The following is a 19,488-nucleotide window of genomic DNA, read 5'->3' as shown; positions in this document are numbered from 1 at the left end:
GACATATTATAGATCAGCACTTTTATACAACACTTAGTTTTTCTTTTGTAGAACTAAAGCAGGTTCATTGGCTGGACAAATCCGAGCACAGTTATACATAAACGATCCACTCTTTCTCAAAAACACTGTTCAGCACATTGACAGTCCATTCAGTCAGATGCGCACTGATTGCAACACATTCCAAAGAAGTGAATTTATTCACAGATCAGATCGCAGAGTTTAACTCCCAAAAAACGAGTGTTCCTCAGCATTGGATCTGATTCTTGAAGTCACCAAATTGCTCCCCACGAGGCCTGGAGGGCAAATGAGCTGATATCTCAGCAACAGCTTCAACAGGTCAGCAACATTTAAAATGGGCGGCTCAGAAATAATCCACTGTTGGCTGACGTCAGCGCTCGTGTGTTGATTATTTCCGTTTTAAGAAAAAATGTGTCTCACTTTGGCAAATGTCTAAATCAAAAATGAGTTGAATCACTTGTTGAGAGGAGTGTTGATCCATAGTCCTCCGATCCTACAACAGTGGAAAACCTTCAGGCCGTAAGAGCATTGGCGTTAAAGCAAAGGCGAGTGAGAGGAGCAGACTTGAGGGGTGTAAGCAGGTGAGTTCAGCTGCTGGGCTTCTAGCGTTGGCATTTGAGTTCCTGGACTCATCCAGTTGATGGTTCTGAGGGGAAACAACAGTGTCATGAAGCTGAAAGATCACAATTAATATATTTTTTTTTTTACCGTGAATCTGGTTCAGAATATGTTTTGCTTGTGTCTACAATCAAAGCTAATCTGGTGCTGCAGATAGCTTCCAAAATCAGGTTATAAATATTATTTTATATAACAGCAGAATTTGTATTTGTCCATACAGAAACCTGAGTTGAAACTCTGGAAAAGGTTTTAACACATTTTAGAAACATAGTGTGTTTAAAAGTGAACATTCATTCGCTATTTCTTTTTTGTCCCGACAGCATTTGAAAGCTTTTCTTTTTTCGACTGTAAAATATTGAACTCAGTGCATCATTTTCATTTACCAAATTTAAGGGACCCATATACAACATATTTGATACAATATCTCTATAATATCATATTCCTTGTAGCTTTCAAATATCAATATCTTTATTGACCTCACAAATCTATTTTTTGGACCCTAAAACCTTGAATGGAACTGACCAGAGTAGAACAAATCTTACCACACACTGAGCAGTATCCACTGTCAGATTTGACACCAGCTTTTGGGCCTAGAAGAAAGAAAAAATGAAAAAGAAGGGCATTGTCTTCAAAATAAAACAAGTCCTAGCAAAATCATTACTGCATCGAGTCAAACTCCGACCGCCACAGTTATGCAGCAAAATACACAACAATAAGATTTATGATAATACTTTCAGTGCCCACCAATTCCCACAGTTTAGACCCACATGGACCTCTTTGTATAATCATCCGCCTCGAGCCAGACGTACGTGTTTGTGTTAGATCCCCTGTTTACGCCAGCTCAAGGTTATGACAGTTTAATAACTTTAAAACTTTTCTCAGACTCCTCCAAACCTCTTCAGCCACATATAAAAACACCCAAATGCATTTTGCACACACACACAAACAAATACACACTCCCAGATACAGAGATGGAGTACAGAAAATGATAAAGTGACTGTGTGGTGGTTTGGGAACATAATAAACACTCAATGCATTGGTTTTTAAGTAGAAAGAATTCTATGAACCAGGATTCTGGAGAAGAGTGATTAATTGCTCTATAGGAGGTCTTTCCTCCTGGAGGATGCTTTTACCGGTGATAAATCATATTATCGCTATTAAAAGCCAATATGATAGATTGTGTCCCTTAAAGTCTATGTGATATCATCTCATTTATAGCCCCATAGTATTTATCAGAAGAGAATAGCATAGGTCTGAAATGTGTTGTTGCAGCCAAACACTTTCAATGGAGCAGATTCAGAGTACCTGAAAGCACGTTTCAGCAAAACATGCAATTTATCACGTACAATGTCATAATCAGCGCATTGAAGTGTTTTTCTACAATTGCAATAGGTATTAAAAAACTAATTATACCATTTGCATTATTATCTGTGACTGCTTGGACCATTTGTGGAAGCACTTTTTTAAATCACATTGGAAATTGTTTTTGAGATTTGTGTTCTCATGCATATGGTTAGACACATGTTGAATTAAATGAATTATCTCAGAAACACTAGGATTACCTTTTGTAAATAACATAACCACAAGGTCAATTTAGAAGTTAGCTATTTTGAAGCTTTGGCCCGTATCACACAATCTTCCTCAGCAGATAAGGAGTTTACTCAGGATTATTTTTCTTTCTTGAGATTAAAAGTTTACATTATCCTTCACCTGGAAACAGTTGTTGAAAACCTATCGATGGAGCTGAAACTGCGGACATTAACAATGCATGACAACGGCACAAACATTATCTGCTGAGGATGATTGAGAGATATTAACGGAAGCTCTAGAACAGCTTCGAAATAGAGTGGTTAGACAGGTCACAAATGAACTTTCTTGAGATTTATAAAGCTTAAATTGTTCTTGAGACACTTTCAGAGCAAATCAGTTTGCTAGTTATTCTGCTCAAGTGCAGCATTTTGTATTATTTAACCATGAGCAGCTATTGTTGTGACAAAGCTAAGTCAAAAATGTGGTATATCCTGAGAATGATACTGTGTCCCCACACACACTGAGACACACACACAAGCAGACACACTACCCCTGTGGGCCATTTTTGATGTTACCGTGGCAACCAATTAGCTTTGACATGACAGCTTTGGAAGCTCTGACTCCACGCTGACGTCTCAGCTTTCTGCCCGGGAGGCGTTATTCTGTGCATGCATCATAAAACCATTTTGGATCCGTCAAGGTGACAGAGCCAGATATCTAAAACTCAGACAGAAGCTCTGAAAAGATCTCTACCTGATATTTCGATTCAGGCTTTTTGCTCTCCTAAGTTTTGAGAGGTTTCGAAACCTTCAAAATGTACAAGGAAGAAAAGCCTGGAAATCATAACAAACATTTGTTGTGGCATAGAGGGATTTACTGTTCTCTTAAAGTATAGTAGAGGCACAGCCACTAACTTCGAACAAAGATTGATATAAGTAGGCTAGTTAATAATGATAATTTAAAGTATTTGTTTCAGATAGGAATTCCTTATGAGACCAATACAGTTTCTTTGTTAATGAGACCAGTAAAGGTATAAGATGGTTAGTAATCTCTCAATAAAGGAGCTACCGGATTTAAATCTAACACGGAAAAGTTAATATTGTCGTCTGTCAACGCATAGAAACTTGTTTCTTTAAATTAGTTTGTGCTTTCTCTTGAGGTATTTTTGAGCCATAATAGAGTACAATTAAAAATACATTGAATAACTAAGATAAATGCAATTAGACTCTCAGCTCGCACAGAGACATTTACTTAGTGACTTTTAATATTGGAAAAAAATTATGCAGTGAATTTATCTTTTCTCTCCTTTTGGTTTTGTTTGTTTATATTATAAATAAACATCCGTTTTGTCAGTTAGCAAGAAAAAAAAAGTCACCTGTAAGGTCCCACAGATGTGATATAATGAGTCTCCATCAAGATCCAGTTTGGTGATGTCTGTCAGGGCATCCAGTCCGTTACTGGTTCGGTCTTTGCCCCTCCCAGAGATGCTGGGCTCTGGTACAGTCGGCTGAATCGGGGGTTGAGGTTGCCAGACTCCAACATCAGTACCATTGCCAAAGGCCTGGATAGCATTTCCTGCAAGAATATAGTGTATTAATTTGTGACATTTTTGTTCCTTTACTAAATCTATATTTTAATGGATAGTATATATTTAAATTATATGTAAAGTGAGAAATGTGTACGGATTTATGAGAAAATATACTTTCAATATCATTACTTCCATTCAACTGTAGAATTGTATAATTACATGTAATAAGCCGTATCCTGCAGCATGGCCCCCGAGCCTCTTTTTAATAATATAGTCTGCACATCTAACAAGATAGCAGATGTCTTCAGACAGTGACGAAGAAGTAAGTGGCATAACCCTAAACAGTTTGTTCATGCCCAGCTAAGAGCTGCATATAATTGATACTTTGGATGATTGTGGAGGAAGCAAAATTACTTGACCTTTCTCGAGAGCATTTTTAAAAGCAGTGTCTACCTATAATAGCTATGATTCACAAAAAAGGACTTTAATAACCGGTTGAAATCTGAAAACTTTTTATCATTAACTTTGACATGTTATCGAAGATACTTTTCCCTGTCGGCAATTTTTTTTTTATATCTAGTCTTAATCATAGTAAAAAGCAATTGGGCATGAGTTATTAAGGACGCAGCAATTAAAATTGCTCTGTTATACTTTTAAAACCTGGAGTGTGAAGGGCACTGACTGCCATTCATGCTCACATGTGAGCAGAAAGAGAAAATAAATGCTCAAGAGACGGTAGACACAGTCAAAGTAACATACATTGTATATGTAGGGTGAACACATCATCGACCATCACACACTGTACTATTACAGTTTGTAGTCAATATCTCCCAGTCCATAATTTCAAAAGGTAAATTGAAGTTTAGACGTTACAAAGGGTCAATTTGGCCTCATGCTGTGAAGAATAAGCCAATTTATTTTAAGGAAAATTATAATCTCTGCTGTACTGGAACTCACGTAGGCATCGATTGTGGGTGAAAAACTCTGCAAATCTTTCACAGTCTGGCTTGCTGTTGCCGCTGCTGCCGCAGTCGCACCACGGCGACAGGCTGATCCCAAGTGATCGCACATAATTGGGTGTCATCACCGTACCTGCAGCAAAACAGAGAACTATTGTTAGTTGTTGAAACATTACTCTCAGGACTCTTTTGGTTCCACACTTATGTTTGAATGCTCAGATCAGCCATTGAGAGTGAGCTTATTCAGTTTTATAGGGTGCCTTTACTAACCATTTATTTTACATAACGTGCAGGGTTCCTCATTGTGGAGCTGCGTCATGATGCACACGTTTAATTCCCCTCTTTAACCATTGAAATAGGCTATATTGGGGGGGAAAGTGTGGTCCCCATTGACTCTACCTTCTGCCTTCACACTGACACAACAACCTGCTGCATCACGATTCACTGATTCTGCTTTAATATGTGACATATTATAAGGCCTGTTGTTTCAACTATTGGGAGCAAACAGTCGGGACCAAATTGGGGTGGATTGTACTCAATTGGCAGAAAATCAAATGAAACCTTTCATGGCTATTTTGCCATCTTGATGTAAGTGAATGAAACTGTTGCCTTATTACAAGCATGGGATTGATTTGGCTCGTACTTATTAGCTGTGCAAGTACATGCAAATGTCTTTGTGCAGAGGCAGAGATGAGCACATTAGAGGGTGTTACCTGTGTGGAGTAGAATATGAATGGGAAAGATTAAAATGTCTGCGTGTGGAGTTTGCAATTGATCACCGTTGCCCTGCGATCAAATCTCATTACTAAAACTCAACATGTTTCCTTTCTACATGATGGAACCTGCTGATGGATCAAAGACTGAACAAAAGGAAATAAGCTCCACTTGTGCAGAGAGCTAGAATGAAAACAGTGTAAATTACTGCTGTAGCAGACCACTGTGGATCCGGGAGCCGTACGGATCGCCCCTCACAGTTCGGCACGCATTTTTTTCCGCGGATTAATTACATAGTTAACCATCACAGAGTGAAATAAATTTTTACTGACGATCGTTATCCGCCAATACTCAGTGAAATATGAGTTCAGGACATAGGCATTTATGCATTTCTAATCACCAATCTCCAATATAATTGCATTATAAACATCAAATTTGTGTTTAAATTGACAGGAGGAGAGCGACTAAAGTTGGCTGCACCGCTAATGGCCAGTGAACGGAGGTTACGTTCACTCACATGATGATGCATTCTGGGTCTGTTACAGTGAAAATAAGAATTGAACAAAGATACATTATAGCGTTATCATGAGAAATCCACTTGTTCGAAGGAAATGTTTTCACAATAACATAAATAGCTATTAAAGATGAATTATGACCTGTTTAGACTACCTCTAAGCAGCTTATACTACATAATTAATACTGTACTGTAGTTTTAAGGAACTGGCATAAATTATGTGCAGCTGTTAAAGGAAAATATTCACCTTTCCATACTTATAATGTGTCTCTGTTATCTACTGACTTAGAAAAAACAGCTGTATACATCACTAATCATATTGATAATAAAGATTAGAAAAATAGAATCAAGTTTGATAACCAAACGATTGACTGACAACAAATAATGTACAGTATATTATTTGAAAAAGGGCCTTTTGAAGGAAGTTCATCTGGATAGGTTCAAAGCAAATCTTAAGAAATACCATTTGTAGTCCAACTTTAGGTCCAGTTACCAGTATAGCTTTACATTGTATCTTGCAAATTCTGAAGTAATTTAAAAACACTTCAGAAAACTTACCAATAAGGCCTGAGTAAGACAGCAGACAGTCAGCATAGCTCTCTCTCAGACAGCCTGATATGGAGTGAGCTTCTGGCTGACAGTTGCTGATGAAGTCTGCAAGCCTTGACCTAAAAACCACAGAGATACAAATTATAGATGCTTATTTCCTGATGCTGTTCTTAGATGTCAGGCTTATACTATGATAAGTGCTTTGTCAAATTTATAAGCAATAGTCCAATCATTTATAGTGGTAAAAAAACACTGGTATGAAGAACATTGGACTGTATATTTGGAACACAGATGAAGTCTGTTAAGGATCCCTCTTTGCCTTCTCACCTGCAGATGTAGTTGGTCTTGCATGTGTTCTGAAGAGACAGACAGTTGGGCTTGTCTTTGTCCTCGTAGGAGCAGACGGGTACGATTGTTTGTCGTCGGCGTTCTGCACATGCTGTCTGATCCCCCGCTGGACAGGAGCAAAACAGCATCCCATAGCTGTATTTAGTTGGAACCTTTATATTGGAAAGAAAATGAAGGAGAAAAAAAAGGTGTCCGTTTGTATTTGAAAAACTGTCTTCTTCTTTGCTCTCTAAAAAAAGATCTTCAAATTCCAATGCAACTTCCCCCTGTACGAAATGTAAACATAGAGCCCTTTACACCTTTAAAATGTGTCTCATATCCAGATTATATCTGATTTAATCTGATTACAGTTACAGTTGGTGAAGGAATGAGGAAGACTGCATTGTATCAGGCTTGCACGACGTATTTTCGCCCACGTAGTTGTTGTAAGTGCATTGAAAATGTAACTGCATTTGTACTTGTGTTCAATGGGTTCACAATATGTGCCGGACCCGGAGGAGGTGGTTTGAATAATTTGGTCACAATTGCAGTTTTGGGTGCATTTACAACTGTACTTTTATGTGGTCCAGCACTGTCCGATGGTCAGATCACCCAAAACACATTTTAACAGCTTGTGTAAATGGGGTCAGATCCACTTTGGCTGCCTCTCAGCGTTAATAGTAGCTTTTAGTAGAGTTCAGCGTTATGATAAGTAACTGAGACATTTACCGAGAGATTGGATTCAAAGTCAGCTTCATGTGAGATCGCTTTTAAAATAGCTTTTTTCCTTTGACATTTGGTTTAGATGTTGATTTGAGCAGCGACTCAAACACACAAAGAGCAGCTCTCAGAATGAACATGCTTAATTACCTTGTCGAAGAACTGTCGTAGGGCCTTTTGGCATTTGCGCTTGTTGCAGACCTCAGAAGCAGACACCCTGCTGGTGCAGGGGTTGATGTACGCCGAGCGGTATTTCTTGCATGTGTCGTTCAGGTTACAGGCCTTGGCAGCATTCAGACAGTTGTTCTCCTTTGTAGATGCAGGCTCAACTTAGAACGAAGAGAGATACATCATGTTATATTTCCTCATATAATAATTAGGACTTACTTGCACATGTTGCATTGTTGTTTACACATCCTAAATGATCAATTCTTGAAGGTGAAGGCAGTCCTGAGTGAATCAAATTAGAAGATACAGTGCAGGCAAGAGATGGAGAACAATGAAGAGAACTATTTGAGTCAAGTTCAGTGAAAAGAAAGAAAGGCATCATGAGGAAATATTTTCTGACAGAGCAATTTCTTAAAGCGATGTTGCACTCCTTATTTCCACCATCATTTTTCACTGTGTAATACCATTATCTCTTTACTTTGTCCCTGACAGTTTAATTATATTGCAGAATTTGTGCATTCCCATCCATAGTCCTAAGGACGTCTCAAAGTGTCTCTTAGGTGCATTAGAAAATACACCCTTATGTAGATAGTAGGCAATCTATTTCTGTCATTATTGACATGAATCATAATCCCAAAAATAGGAAGCAGCTATTCATCCCTAAGTCATAGCCAGAACACATATTTACGACTATTATTTTATACTAGAATTACATAATTTACTGGAAGCATCTTTGAAAATAAAAAGGCTGTATGAGAGCTGTGAGTAGAACGAAGCCATGCTTGCCATTTCTAAACACAACAGTATATGAATGAACATCTTTTACAGAGGTTTAATTAGAATTTATGGTTCCAATTTGTTGCTCCAGTTGCTCCATTTGTTGCAGTTGCTTTGTTACACATTTTAACTTAAATTCTCTGGCTAAATTGTGTACTTCAGGTTGTTATCAGATCCCAGTCTGTGACCTCATTAAGTCTGGTAGTCATGATCAAACCGTATGTGTGCAACGGAAAAACTCCAAATTAGACCACACTGAACAGCTCAAACCCTAATATTCAAAGCTCAAAAAGCACAATGCTCATATTAATATATTCCATTGGTTGTTTGTGTGACTGTTGCTGTTTTTCTTGTTATCTTAAGCATGTAATTTACAGGTGATTTTGTTGTCTGCAGCCTTACAGAAACGTACGGCGTGAAAATACAAACACCTGCTCAGACGCTGTGCATTTTCCCTACTTTATTTCACATGAACCAAATTCCATCACAGTGTGCCAGTCTTTCCATCACAGCCCAGCAAAAACACTCTCTGGCCAACATAAAGACTCTCACATCTAATTTTTGCTATTTGTTGGTACAAAGTCCTTCTTGCCCGACTGAGTTCGGTGCACTAACACAAGCTGTACCCTCGGCCTCGACATGGAAGAATGAATTCTTTAAATCTGCCTTTTGAGGTGGAATTGAAGCTCACTGCACTCTTTCATGCACCACAGAATGAGCCATGATTAAATCTGAATACATTCTTGAACCCAGGGTTAATCACATATTACAAAAGCCATTACTTACATCTGACAAGTGCCGCGAGATGTGAGCTGTGATCCTTTAGTGGGTGTTTGGAGCTCTCAAGCCATAGGTGTGACAGTTCTGCCTCAATTACAGTCACCGAGACCAAAATATGACTCCATATAGATGCAAGAAAAACACTTTTCTGTCAGGAGCATTTTTGCATTTAATATGATAATTTTGGGGTAACATATTCTCTGTTTCAGGAGTACAATCCATGTTTGACTGTCTCCAAGATCATGGTGAAGTTTATGAGCGAATGGTTCAACAATTACTTCATTCAAATCTCCAACAAGAGCACAAGACCATCCTCACTTTTCAGAAAAGTGATTTCTTTGTTTCACAAATGTGTGGCTATTAAGTAATTTAACATTAGCAAGGAAACCCAGGTAATTTTTAGGAGACAGGGCTCTGTTCAAGATTAGTATTAGTTGTTATTTTGCATCATTTGTCTGTGGTTTGTTCTGTGCTTGCACTGTGACTGTAATTATTTGGAAACAATTGTTGCTTGTTTCTGTGATAATATTACTGTCTTAATGTCTTTCTTGTCATGGTTATTTATAATATGCAGCAATAAATGCCAGACATAACTCAAATGATCTCTAAGAAAAGAAAAATACAAAAAAATACAAAAAAGGTCACTAGTGACCAAAACTGTTCCAACTTATCATTTAACCTATACATCAATTAATTTAACCAAACATTACTCTAGTTTCCTGTGTCGTCGGTGTATTGACCTTGAAGTGCAGACCGATAACTGCGATCCTATATGTCCGTCTGAACATATCTTGTTTAAAGACCTTCAGGCTGAAGAAAAAACTAATCTCACTTAGCCTTCTTCAGTTGCACCCCCTGAGCAAGGCCACCATGTTGCCATTGATGTAGACCAAATAACAAGCCAGTGTAGCAAACACTGGAATCTGACCCTTTGACCTCCAATAGGTTGACACAAAAGACCCATTGAAAGACTGACAGACAGGTAGGGTTGAATATGAATCTCAAAGAAAAGGTTCATTACGGTGTCCTGGGGGGCTGCGAACCCCCCCCAGGACACCCAACTTTTCTGTACAGATGTGTGTGTGTGTGTGTGTGTGTGTGTGTGTGTGTGTGTATATCACACTAGCAAACCACATTGCATATGAGATTGTGTGCCATGAAGCTAAAGAAACTCCAGAAAGAGGCTGTATGGTTTACACCACCACCATGTGTCATATTGTGCAATCCCCTTATTTTGTGTTGCTTGTAGATGCAGGCTTACATGGATTAATCTCTTTACACAGGATACATGGTGAGGTCAGAAGCAGTGGAGCTGGTTAAACCTCCTTTCTTTATGGGGTTTATTTCCAGTTCTAGATAATGTTCAGCCAAGGGTTGCTCAAGCCTACTACTTCTTTGTTCTCTGAATGTAATTCAAGAATATAGAATAATGTAGTCTTGGAATTGCCTTTTTTATCTGTCTATGACATGTAAATCCTTCCATATCCATGGGACACAGATTACAGTAATGCAGAGTATTAGTGTGACCATCAGACCAAACCTCAAGTGCCAGCTGTGTGCATGGAGATCTCGATTTAAAAAGAGGATTACTAAGAAGCCGACTGCACAGGGTCAGTTAAAACTGTTAGCTCAGTCAATGACCATGACCGGCATTGTTAGGCCACATAAAAGGTAGCAAGTAGTCAGAGTTGTGCAGACTTGATTTCTGTTCATACAGACATAATCACATTGCCTATTTTGTATTACATTGTCCTTTGACAGTTGTTTGTTACTGTATTTAGGTGGGTTGAGTCAAGCATTTCCTAGAATGAGGTTTTTCTTGAATTACGATTATTAGTCTGGCATCCCTTTCTATAGCATTCTCTCCAGGCATCAATAAGTGAACCTTTTTATGCAGATGATGCCTAATTTAATATAGCACACAGTAGGGGAATTTTTCCAGATGTTCAGTCATCTTACTGCCAAAAGTGTGTATATTATGTATATTAGACATGTTATATTTAAACAAAATGTCTACAGTTCATTTTTATTTACCTCAAAATTCACCCGCCCAAATACTTAAAACTGCAACATAACTATATTGCAGAGTCTTTGCATGTGGTCTAAATTAATGGTAGGGCTACACAGTTAATTACACAGTTAATCACGGCCATGATTTGGGCTTCCCTCCATTAAATGAGCATTTATTGACGTTTCGAATTCATGCGCGGCTTGGGGAGATGTCATGCCTCTGTGTGCACACCCTACAGCGGCAGCATGGGAAAAACATTATTACATGTCTTATTTTGATGCAAAGATGTGTACATTAGCTGGACAATACAACATGGAAGGCAGTGCTCTATTTATTCAAATTTAAAAGTGCAACAAAAACTTGTTTTACCCCTGAATCAATGAATAATCGTGATTTAAAAACTTAGGATCTCAATATTGATGGGGAAAAAAAAATCCAGATTTTCATTTTGTCCATAATCATAATTAATGGTATAAATTCGTCGCTGTTTTATTTAATCCTTTTAAGTGTATCCCTCCACTTAGTGCCCTCTTCATCTCCCATAATGGAAATAAAACAGCAGTGGTCGGGGCCCACTTCTTCATGGCACCCTGCCTTCTATCAGGTTTCTTACCAGCATCACTAAATATATGCCAGTGCCTCAATATTTACGACCAGACCCAAGACCCATTGATTAAATGCACCCATGTAATTAGCAAAATCTCACTTAGTTTATAGCACACCAGCTATTTATTTTTTTCTCCTGATTTAATCCATTCATCCTGAATTCATTCAAGCATCAATGCAATACCCTCTTACATTGTTCATGTCTGCCATATTCAGTATGATTCAGCTATAAGATAAGGTTATGGTTCAGATGACTGGACATATAATGCTATGATTGTGACTGCAGGATATGTGGGCGAGAACATAAAGTATGAGCGTAAATCGCTGCGGTTGCACCTGACGATGCAGTGGGGGAGTCAGATATGTGGACTTTTTTTTGCCTTCGGTTTTTCAGAATGTCTGTCGTCTCCGATCAAAGGGCTGATATTCAGCTTTGCCAATTAAAATAAAAACTGTTTATGTTCTGTCTCACCATCAGCAGTTGCCAAATGATGTTACTTTAGGGGACTTTCTTTCTTTTTCTTTTGTATTCTTCCTTCCTACTTTTAAGCATTTGTAGTTTAAACCATGAACCTGCATATTTATGAACGTATATCAATCTGAGAGATGGAAGAAAACCCTGAGGCACTGAGAGGATGTGTATGTGCCTGTTAACGTATGGGATGTGTGCAGGACGATTTGCATGTAGATGAGGGCGCCCATGCAGCAGAAATGCACACGGTAAGAATGATTAAGTATTAGCGTACATAGGTGTTTGTGCGCGTGGGTGCAGGGTGTGGTTATCGCCCATCAAATAATTCCGTATTTGATCGAAAACATCATCCTGTGTCACCTGCAGCCGGCAGCGTTTTATTTTCTTATCTGAAAGTCACGATTATCTATTCTCCTGCATCAACCATGATTGAATATCCACGTATTATTGTCATGGTTCATATGATAGTTGTTGTATTTTTTTTTGCATGATGTTGCCAAATCAAATTGTCAAAACACAGTAGCAAAGCAAGTTTTAGATATGTTATACCTCAATATTTTAAGGCGGTACCCCCAACACACAGTCAACTACTCTCAGGACATGCAATTTTCCAATCTATGATGTCATGATATCTGGAGAAGTGCTGTTTTGCTGTTTGTTATTTTATATTTGTATGTTGCCCTGGTGGTCATTCAACACCTTAGATTGCATTTTGTTTTACAGATGTTGGCGTTGTTGTCTCCACCCCTGTGCACAGTTTCCCTGTTTGCACATCTACAAGTGCTCTATCACTGTTCAGATATCTCATATTATGTGAAACAAACCTAGTATGCTTTCTGTTATGAGGAACGTAACAGTATGAAATACAATATCCTCGCTAATAAATGTGATAAAGTTTGTTTCACTTCATGCCACTGAATGCTTACGTTTTAATATTTGATTACACAGGAGCTAAGGGAATTTCAAACTTCTAATCCACAACTTGTGTCTATTATTGGATTTCGAGCTCCCTCTGGTTAACTCAGTTGGAATGAATTGCGTTATTCTGCGGCCACAGAGGGGCAGAGCGAAAACAAAGAAGAAGTGTGTGAAAGGAAATTCCTTCAGATGATTTGCTGATATGACTGAAAGCAGTCTTGGGTAAAAAGGATCAGCAGATTAAAAGTGTTTCTATACTCTGATGTTTGTAGTTCACAGGCAGGATGGGCCACGGGCAGAGGACAACGACTACAGAGGATGAATCTGTTGCTTCAGGCAACTAGACCCACTGAATTATTCTGGAGATCGTTGCAATGGAAAATCATCATGCCGGGCTTCTCTTCTTGTTCACCGACTCGATTCTCTGGAAGACTACCGATGAGCTACAATACGAGCACTGGGAGCAGTGGGGGAGGTACTGGGCTCAGTAGCAGGGCCAGTACTCGGGAGATTACCTCTGCCAGACTGTCTGTTTACATGTAAATTGAGGAACTGGCTGGAGGACGTTTTGAAAACTTCAGAATTTGGTCGCTCTGAAACTAAAAACATTCACGCAGTGTCATAGTAACATGAGTGGTGGACGTTTATGAAATGAAATAGTGTTGAGTATAAAAGGTATGTCTGTGTCGTGACATGGCTCTAATTCTGATTTACATCTACATATTCACGTACAAATACGTATACATGTAGTCATATATAGTGATTTCAACTATTCTTTCATTTTCAGGCGTTCTTTTTTTTGTAATTTATATTAGATTGTGACTTTACTTATTGTATTGTATCTAATTGTAATGCACTACTAAGTATGTGCTACTCCATGACCCCTTGGGGTGTAATGTGTTCTTCTACCACTGGTGTGAGCCTTGATGAGAAAATGCAGAATCAGTTCATCTTTTTTCGAGAAAGTATCTTACATGTACAGTACTAAGTTGGGAATGTGATTGTACAAGATAGATATACCCTGCAGCAACCTGTCCTTTTCTTAGCTCTCGCAAAGCTGCATGTCTGGAATGACCTGTAGTTGTCTTTAGCGCAGTGGAATAAAGGAAATACTTTGAGCTTTTCTTGTTGATGGCCTTGAGTAACCGAGTAAATTACTTTCAAGGCATACACATTATACAGCAGCTGTTTTCTTCATTTTGTTAAGGGCACTGCTCTCTATTCCCATCGTTCCCTCGGTCTGCACAACAGCATTGTGCTACATCTCTGAAAGGCACTTGTACATTGATTCATAAATGACGCGGCATTTCATTTCAGGAGTTCCTGGAAACTATAATCAAGCAGTTATTGGCTCGGATGTCACTCCTTTTCGGTTTGAATTAATAATGTTATATAAATACATCAGAAGAGAAGCTTTCTGCAGGGGCCATAAATGGGGCTTAACAAAGATAGCACTCAATAACAGAGGGGAGTCGTACTAATTGACTGGGAAGCTATGCTGTCTTTGCTTTTAGCTATAAGAGTGGCATATGTCTGTAGGCAGTATGTCAATCCGTCAGTCGGTCAACCACTTTGGTCCGGACTGAAATATCTCGGCCTAGTGGTAATAGTTTACATCAATTTCCATTCAATTACAATCATTTATGGTCCTTTGAGAGACGAATGACTTTGGCGGCCCCCTTACTTAAATATGACATTCCCATCAGCCTCAGCTGTACTTAGCGCTAATTAGCAAATGTTAGCACACTAAATGAAGACAGAGAACATGGCTAACACACCTCTTTAACATCAGCATCTCAGAATTGTCTTCGTGAGCATGGTAGCATGTTAGCTTGTTGTCGTTAGCATTTAGAATGCTAGGGTGGAGACTTGTCTTCTTGTCTGGTTGATTTTGTGTTGATATATATTTATGTTTAGTAATATAATTCATGTAATATGACAAAACATGTGTGTAAAGCGATTACATAAAATCCAATTAAATCACGACAGGATGAGTGGAGACGTGAAACAAGTCTGTAGGTCATCATCTGCTAATTTCATAGCCATCTTGATTTGCTGAAACCTATTTGGAATAAAAATGGACTAAATATATATAGTAAAAAACATTGATTTTCAACCATTCAGTAGTGAGCATAAGATCTTGGCAGGAGACCCAGGGGATGTGGTGTGGACTCTCATGTGCATTATTTTACACAGCAGATTGCCTGAGGCCTGGCTTAGTTGCAAACAGGAATGATACCACTTACGGCAAATGGATTCCTGATATCTAACCCATTAGGTGATTTATCTTTTCTTCAAGCCTTTGGCTGTTTACACTGCTATGCATTAAACTAGCTATTCAGCTCCGCTATTCATCTCTGCTTCTTGATTTATGTTACTCACAAACTTGCATACACATTTGTGATTTCTTATGATAAAAACGCACAAGTTAACCTGCCATGACTTCTATAGTCAGTAAATGACTTTCATAGATGAATGCATTAGTAGCAGATCCGTTTTTTTATTTATATATCTTCATCAAGATTAAGACATTTAATATTTGTTCAGTGGGATCTGCTGTCTCAGCTAAACAGCATTATTAGCAATTATTTTGTGGTAAAATAAATTACCTGATTGTTTGAAGTTCTTAACCCAAGTTTAGTTTTTTTTTTTTGCAATTCTTCTCAGTCTTGCACACTATCTCCACAGGAGAGAAATCCAAATTCCAATTAAAAAAATGTTACTCTGTTTAAAATACAGTTAGCCATTATGTCAGCGCATGTGGAGCAGAGCCACTTTGATACACTAAGTGGATTCAATCACAGCGAGAGCCAGACAGAGAGAGGGAGAGCCAGAGAGGGAGGGAGAAAATCGAATGACCATTTTTTTTCACTGAAATGGTAGCTGGCTAGTGCCGGCAGACGCCCTCCTCCAGCCAGAAAGCCCAATACTGAAGGGTGCCAGAGAGTGCAGCACACACACACACACACACACACACACACACACACACACACACACACACACACACACACACACACACATCTCTTGTTCTATCAGTGTCATTGAATGCAGACAGATGGTTAATTGCTCCTCTGAGTGTGAAGTCTAAATATGGGCCTGCAAGGTGTATGCTCCCAAGTCCACCTGCACTAGATTGGTATTTGAGGACATATATTTAGATTAACAACGACATACAGCCAGCAACATTTCTGTTTGAATTTTCTTTTTTTTCTTTTTTTACAATTAAGACATTTAGCCCTACAAGCTCCTGGAGCTCAAACAACACAGACTTCACTCTAAAAGGATAATTCATTGAAAACTACATAAATGCCACATCCAAAATTAGCACTGTGACAGTGTAAAAACATGCAAACCCCTCATTATTGCTTTGAAAGCTGAACGTGAAATATACTAAATGACTCTGCTTTGTATACGATGGGTCACAGTATCAGATAAAAGCTTTTGTGATGGATAATGGCCGTTGAAAGCTGCAGCCTGAAACCACACAGCAATAGAAATGAGTAGTTGTCAAATAGTGACAGATTTTTTACGGTGATGTGGTGACTAAAGCTTTAAAGCACGACTGAGATGTAATAGCTCTATGTATGCAAGGACTTAACTTTCCACAATGTTCAAACTTAAACCTGAGGAATGTCGTCAGCGTAAAAGCAGCGTCTTACCAGCGATGATGGGGGCCAAGCGAAAGATGTCCGAGAGCCGGCTATTGACCTGTTCATACGGAGAATACTCCAGCAAATCATTACCTGCATGGGAGAAAACAAATATTGTCAACAATATGCTTACAATGGTGTGTGCATGTTTGCGTAAACGTCGGTGGCGGATGTTATCTGATACTTGAACAGTAGCCCATCAATTATACTAATTACACTAAATAGAGTATCCCTTGTTAATTACTCCTATTGACTCCTATTGTTTTGTAAACAATGTGTTGTCATGTAATTACTAAATAGGATTTATGCACAAGGTCGAGCTTAGGTTCACTATGTTACAAGTACAATTATCTCTGTCTCCTATAGGTGATATGTGATTTGGTGAACGAGTTCCAATGGGAATGTGTCAGGGTGACTGATTTACAGCAAAAGGAGGATTAAGCGAACGTGGAAGTAACTGTATTTAACTACTCAAGGTATATATGAGGTACTTAATGTATTTCACTTGTTGAGACTACATTTCACTCCAAAGCATATATCTGACCATTTATTTGCAGTTTCAGATTTTAAACCTAAAGCATACAGTGTATTTATTTCAAATAAATAATGCATCATTACAGACTAAACTACACTTGCGTACTTGCACATGCGTTAATTACATAATGGTATAAAATATGATATAACATCACGGGGACCATTCTTCCTGCATAATGTGTGCTGTGCTTTTTCTTCTAACACTTTAATTTTTCCGATGATAATCAGACTTTTACTTTGTACGCTCACTAAAAAGATCTGGATCATCATCCCAGACGTTCTTTGGTAGTAATCATACGACTCAACCAAATGATGATGCCTAGAGTTTGCATACCCTGTAAACTCTGAAATATGCTCCAAAAGATCCGGAGACAGTTCTTCTCCTTCTTCATGCCTCTCCTACACTTGCAGTGATTGAGGGTGCTCTGCTTCATGGCATCGATGGCGCTGCGGCACTCGATCTGCGCCTCCGGACCGGTGACCGCGCTGAAGTTGCTCTCCCTGCCCGCCACGCACTGCCTCATCGTCCGGTACTTGGTGCTGCAGCTGTACTCCTTCAGACACTGCTCACTGGCCTTCACGCAGTCCGGGCGCGCGGGCCGGGAGGACGAGCTGCCGGCACCCTTCAAGGTGAACACGGAGTCTGGGAGTTACAAGAAGAGAGGCAGAAACGTTGAGGGTCCCGATGTCAACTAATTCGTCATCATCGCTCCATACACGCTAGAGGCGAACCGATAAGCCAATTAACACGACTTAATTGTATTGTTGCACAAATAATGCGCAAACTAACTTTCTGCAATCAGAGGAGGTCAAACACATGCAGGTGTGTTTAGCCGTTTGGCCACGTGCCTCCTCCTCACTGCATCTGTTTGCTGCGTGTTTTAAGTTGAAGTTTTGAACATATCAAATACAGTTGCCCGAAGATAGAAATTCAACAGATGTATCTTACGCGTCACTTACCCGGGAAGGACAGCATCAAGACAAAAGTTGTGAAAATCATTGCGCTTTTCGGGTATAAAGAGGCGATTTAGTGATTTTAAAATAAACGAGACATCACACTGATCCGCTTTTCTTCGGGTAGCACAGAATGCGAGTTGATGTGATGATGATGATGCATCCCATAGATCCAACAGTGAGACTCCAAACTCTCGACTCGGGTCCAGCAGCAGCTAAAACCACATCGCGCAAAACCTGCCGCAGTTGGAGACGAGTGAGACGCGGAGAGGCGCGCCGATGGAGAGCATGTCCGCCTCACCCCGCGCACAGCAGCCGGACCGTCACACACACACACACACACACACACACACACACACACACACACACACACACACACACACGCACACACACACTCACACACACACACACGCGAGCCGTCACTGGATTGGAGGACAAAACTTTACAGTCGAGACCGAGAAGAGTCAGAGGAACTAAACCCACCAGTCCAACTTGATGAAGGTGTCAATTTAACTCTGATTGCCCACCAATGTCCTGACTGTGTTTGAGTTATACATCCAAGGAAGCTGGAATAAAATCCATTCCGTTTCGCAGGTGGAAAGAGAACAGCGACCCGTTTGATCCGGTCTGTCCTCCACTCTGGTGACAAACTGAGAGGCTCGGGATGCAACGAGTGTGGGCGTGACGTCACGCGACTATATGCGCACAATAACCTTAATAATCCCATTAGCAGCCTCGATTTGCATACTGCTAAAAAAAACGGTCCAAGCAAATTGATGGCCAGCAGCGAGCAGGTTACACCATGTAAGAGCATGTATGCTGGATCGAGTTATTAACTCTGTGTAAAATCAACATTTATAATGGCCCATTATATATTTATGTGACCTCCAGGCCTTAACACCTTTTAAGTGTATTTCCTATTGAATATCTAAATTGCAGCTATTTTTAAGTTTCTCAGTTGCTCACTAAAGGCACTTTAAGTTTTTCCCCTCTCAGCTCGGCTCTTTAAATGTATGCACCCTATTAATAGCCTTGAGTCCTATATATTGAGAGAGGTGGCCTACAACTGTCTTTTTTGTAGGATGTTTAAACGTTTCAAGGTATTTCAATCCTCAAATTGAAAGTGCAATTGGGCAAAGAT

General features: G+C 39.3%; 1 protein-coding gene across 1 annotated transcript; it reads right to left on the bottom strand.

Annotated features, from left to right (window-relative positions):
- Positions 1-511: 511 nt before the first annotated feature.
- On the bottom strand, positions 512-18,393 carry gfra1b (gdnf family receptor alpha 1b; the record flags this gene model as incomplete). The annotated part of the gene is made up of 10 exons (XM_079214409.1): positions 512-664; positions 1,179-1,226; positions 3,542-3,741; positions 4,652-4,786; positions 6,440-6,549; positions 6,758-6,930; positions 7,628-7,806; positions 16,869-16,952; positions 17,728-18,036; positions 18,354-18,393. 10 exons carry the CDS (start codon positions 18,391-18,393, stop codon positions 512-514), a joined length of 1,431 nt encoding a protein of 476 aa, XP_079070535.1.
- Between the last annotated feature and the right edge of the window lie 1,095 nt (positions 18,394-19,488).

Source organism: Taurulus bubalis (assembly GCF_910589615.1).
Source record: "Taurulus bubalis genome assembly, chromosome: 2".
Lineage (NCBI taxonomy): Eukaryota > Metazoa > Chordata > Actinopteri > Perciformes > Cottidae > Taurulus > Taurulus bubalis.
This window is presented reverse-complemented; position numbering and strand designations above follow the sequence as displayed.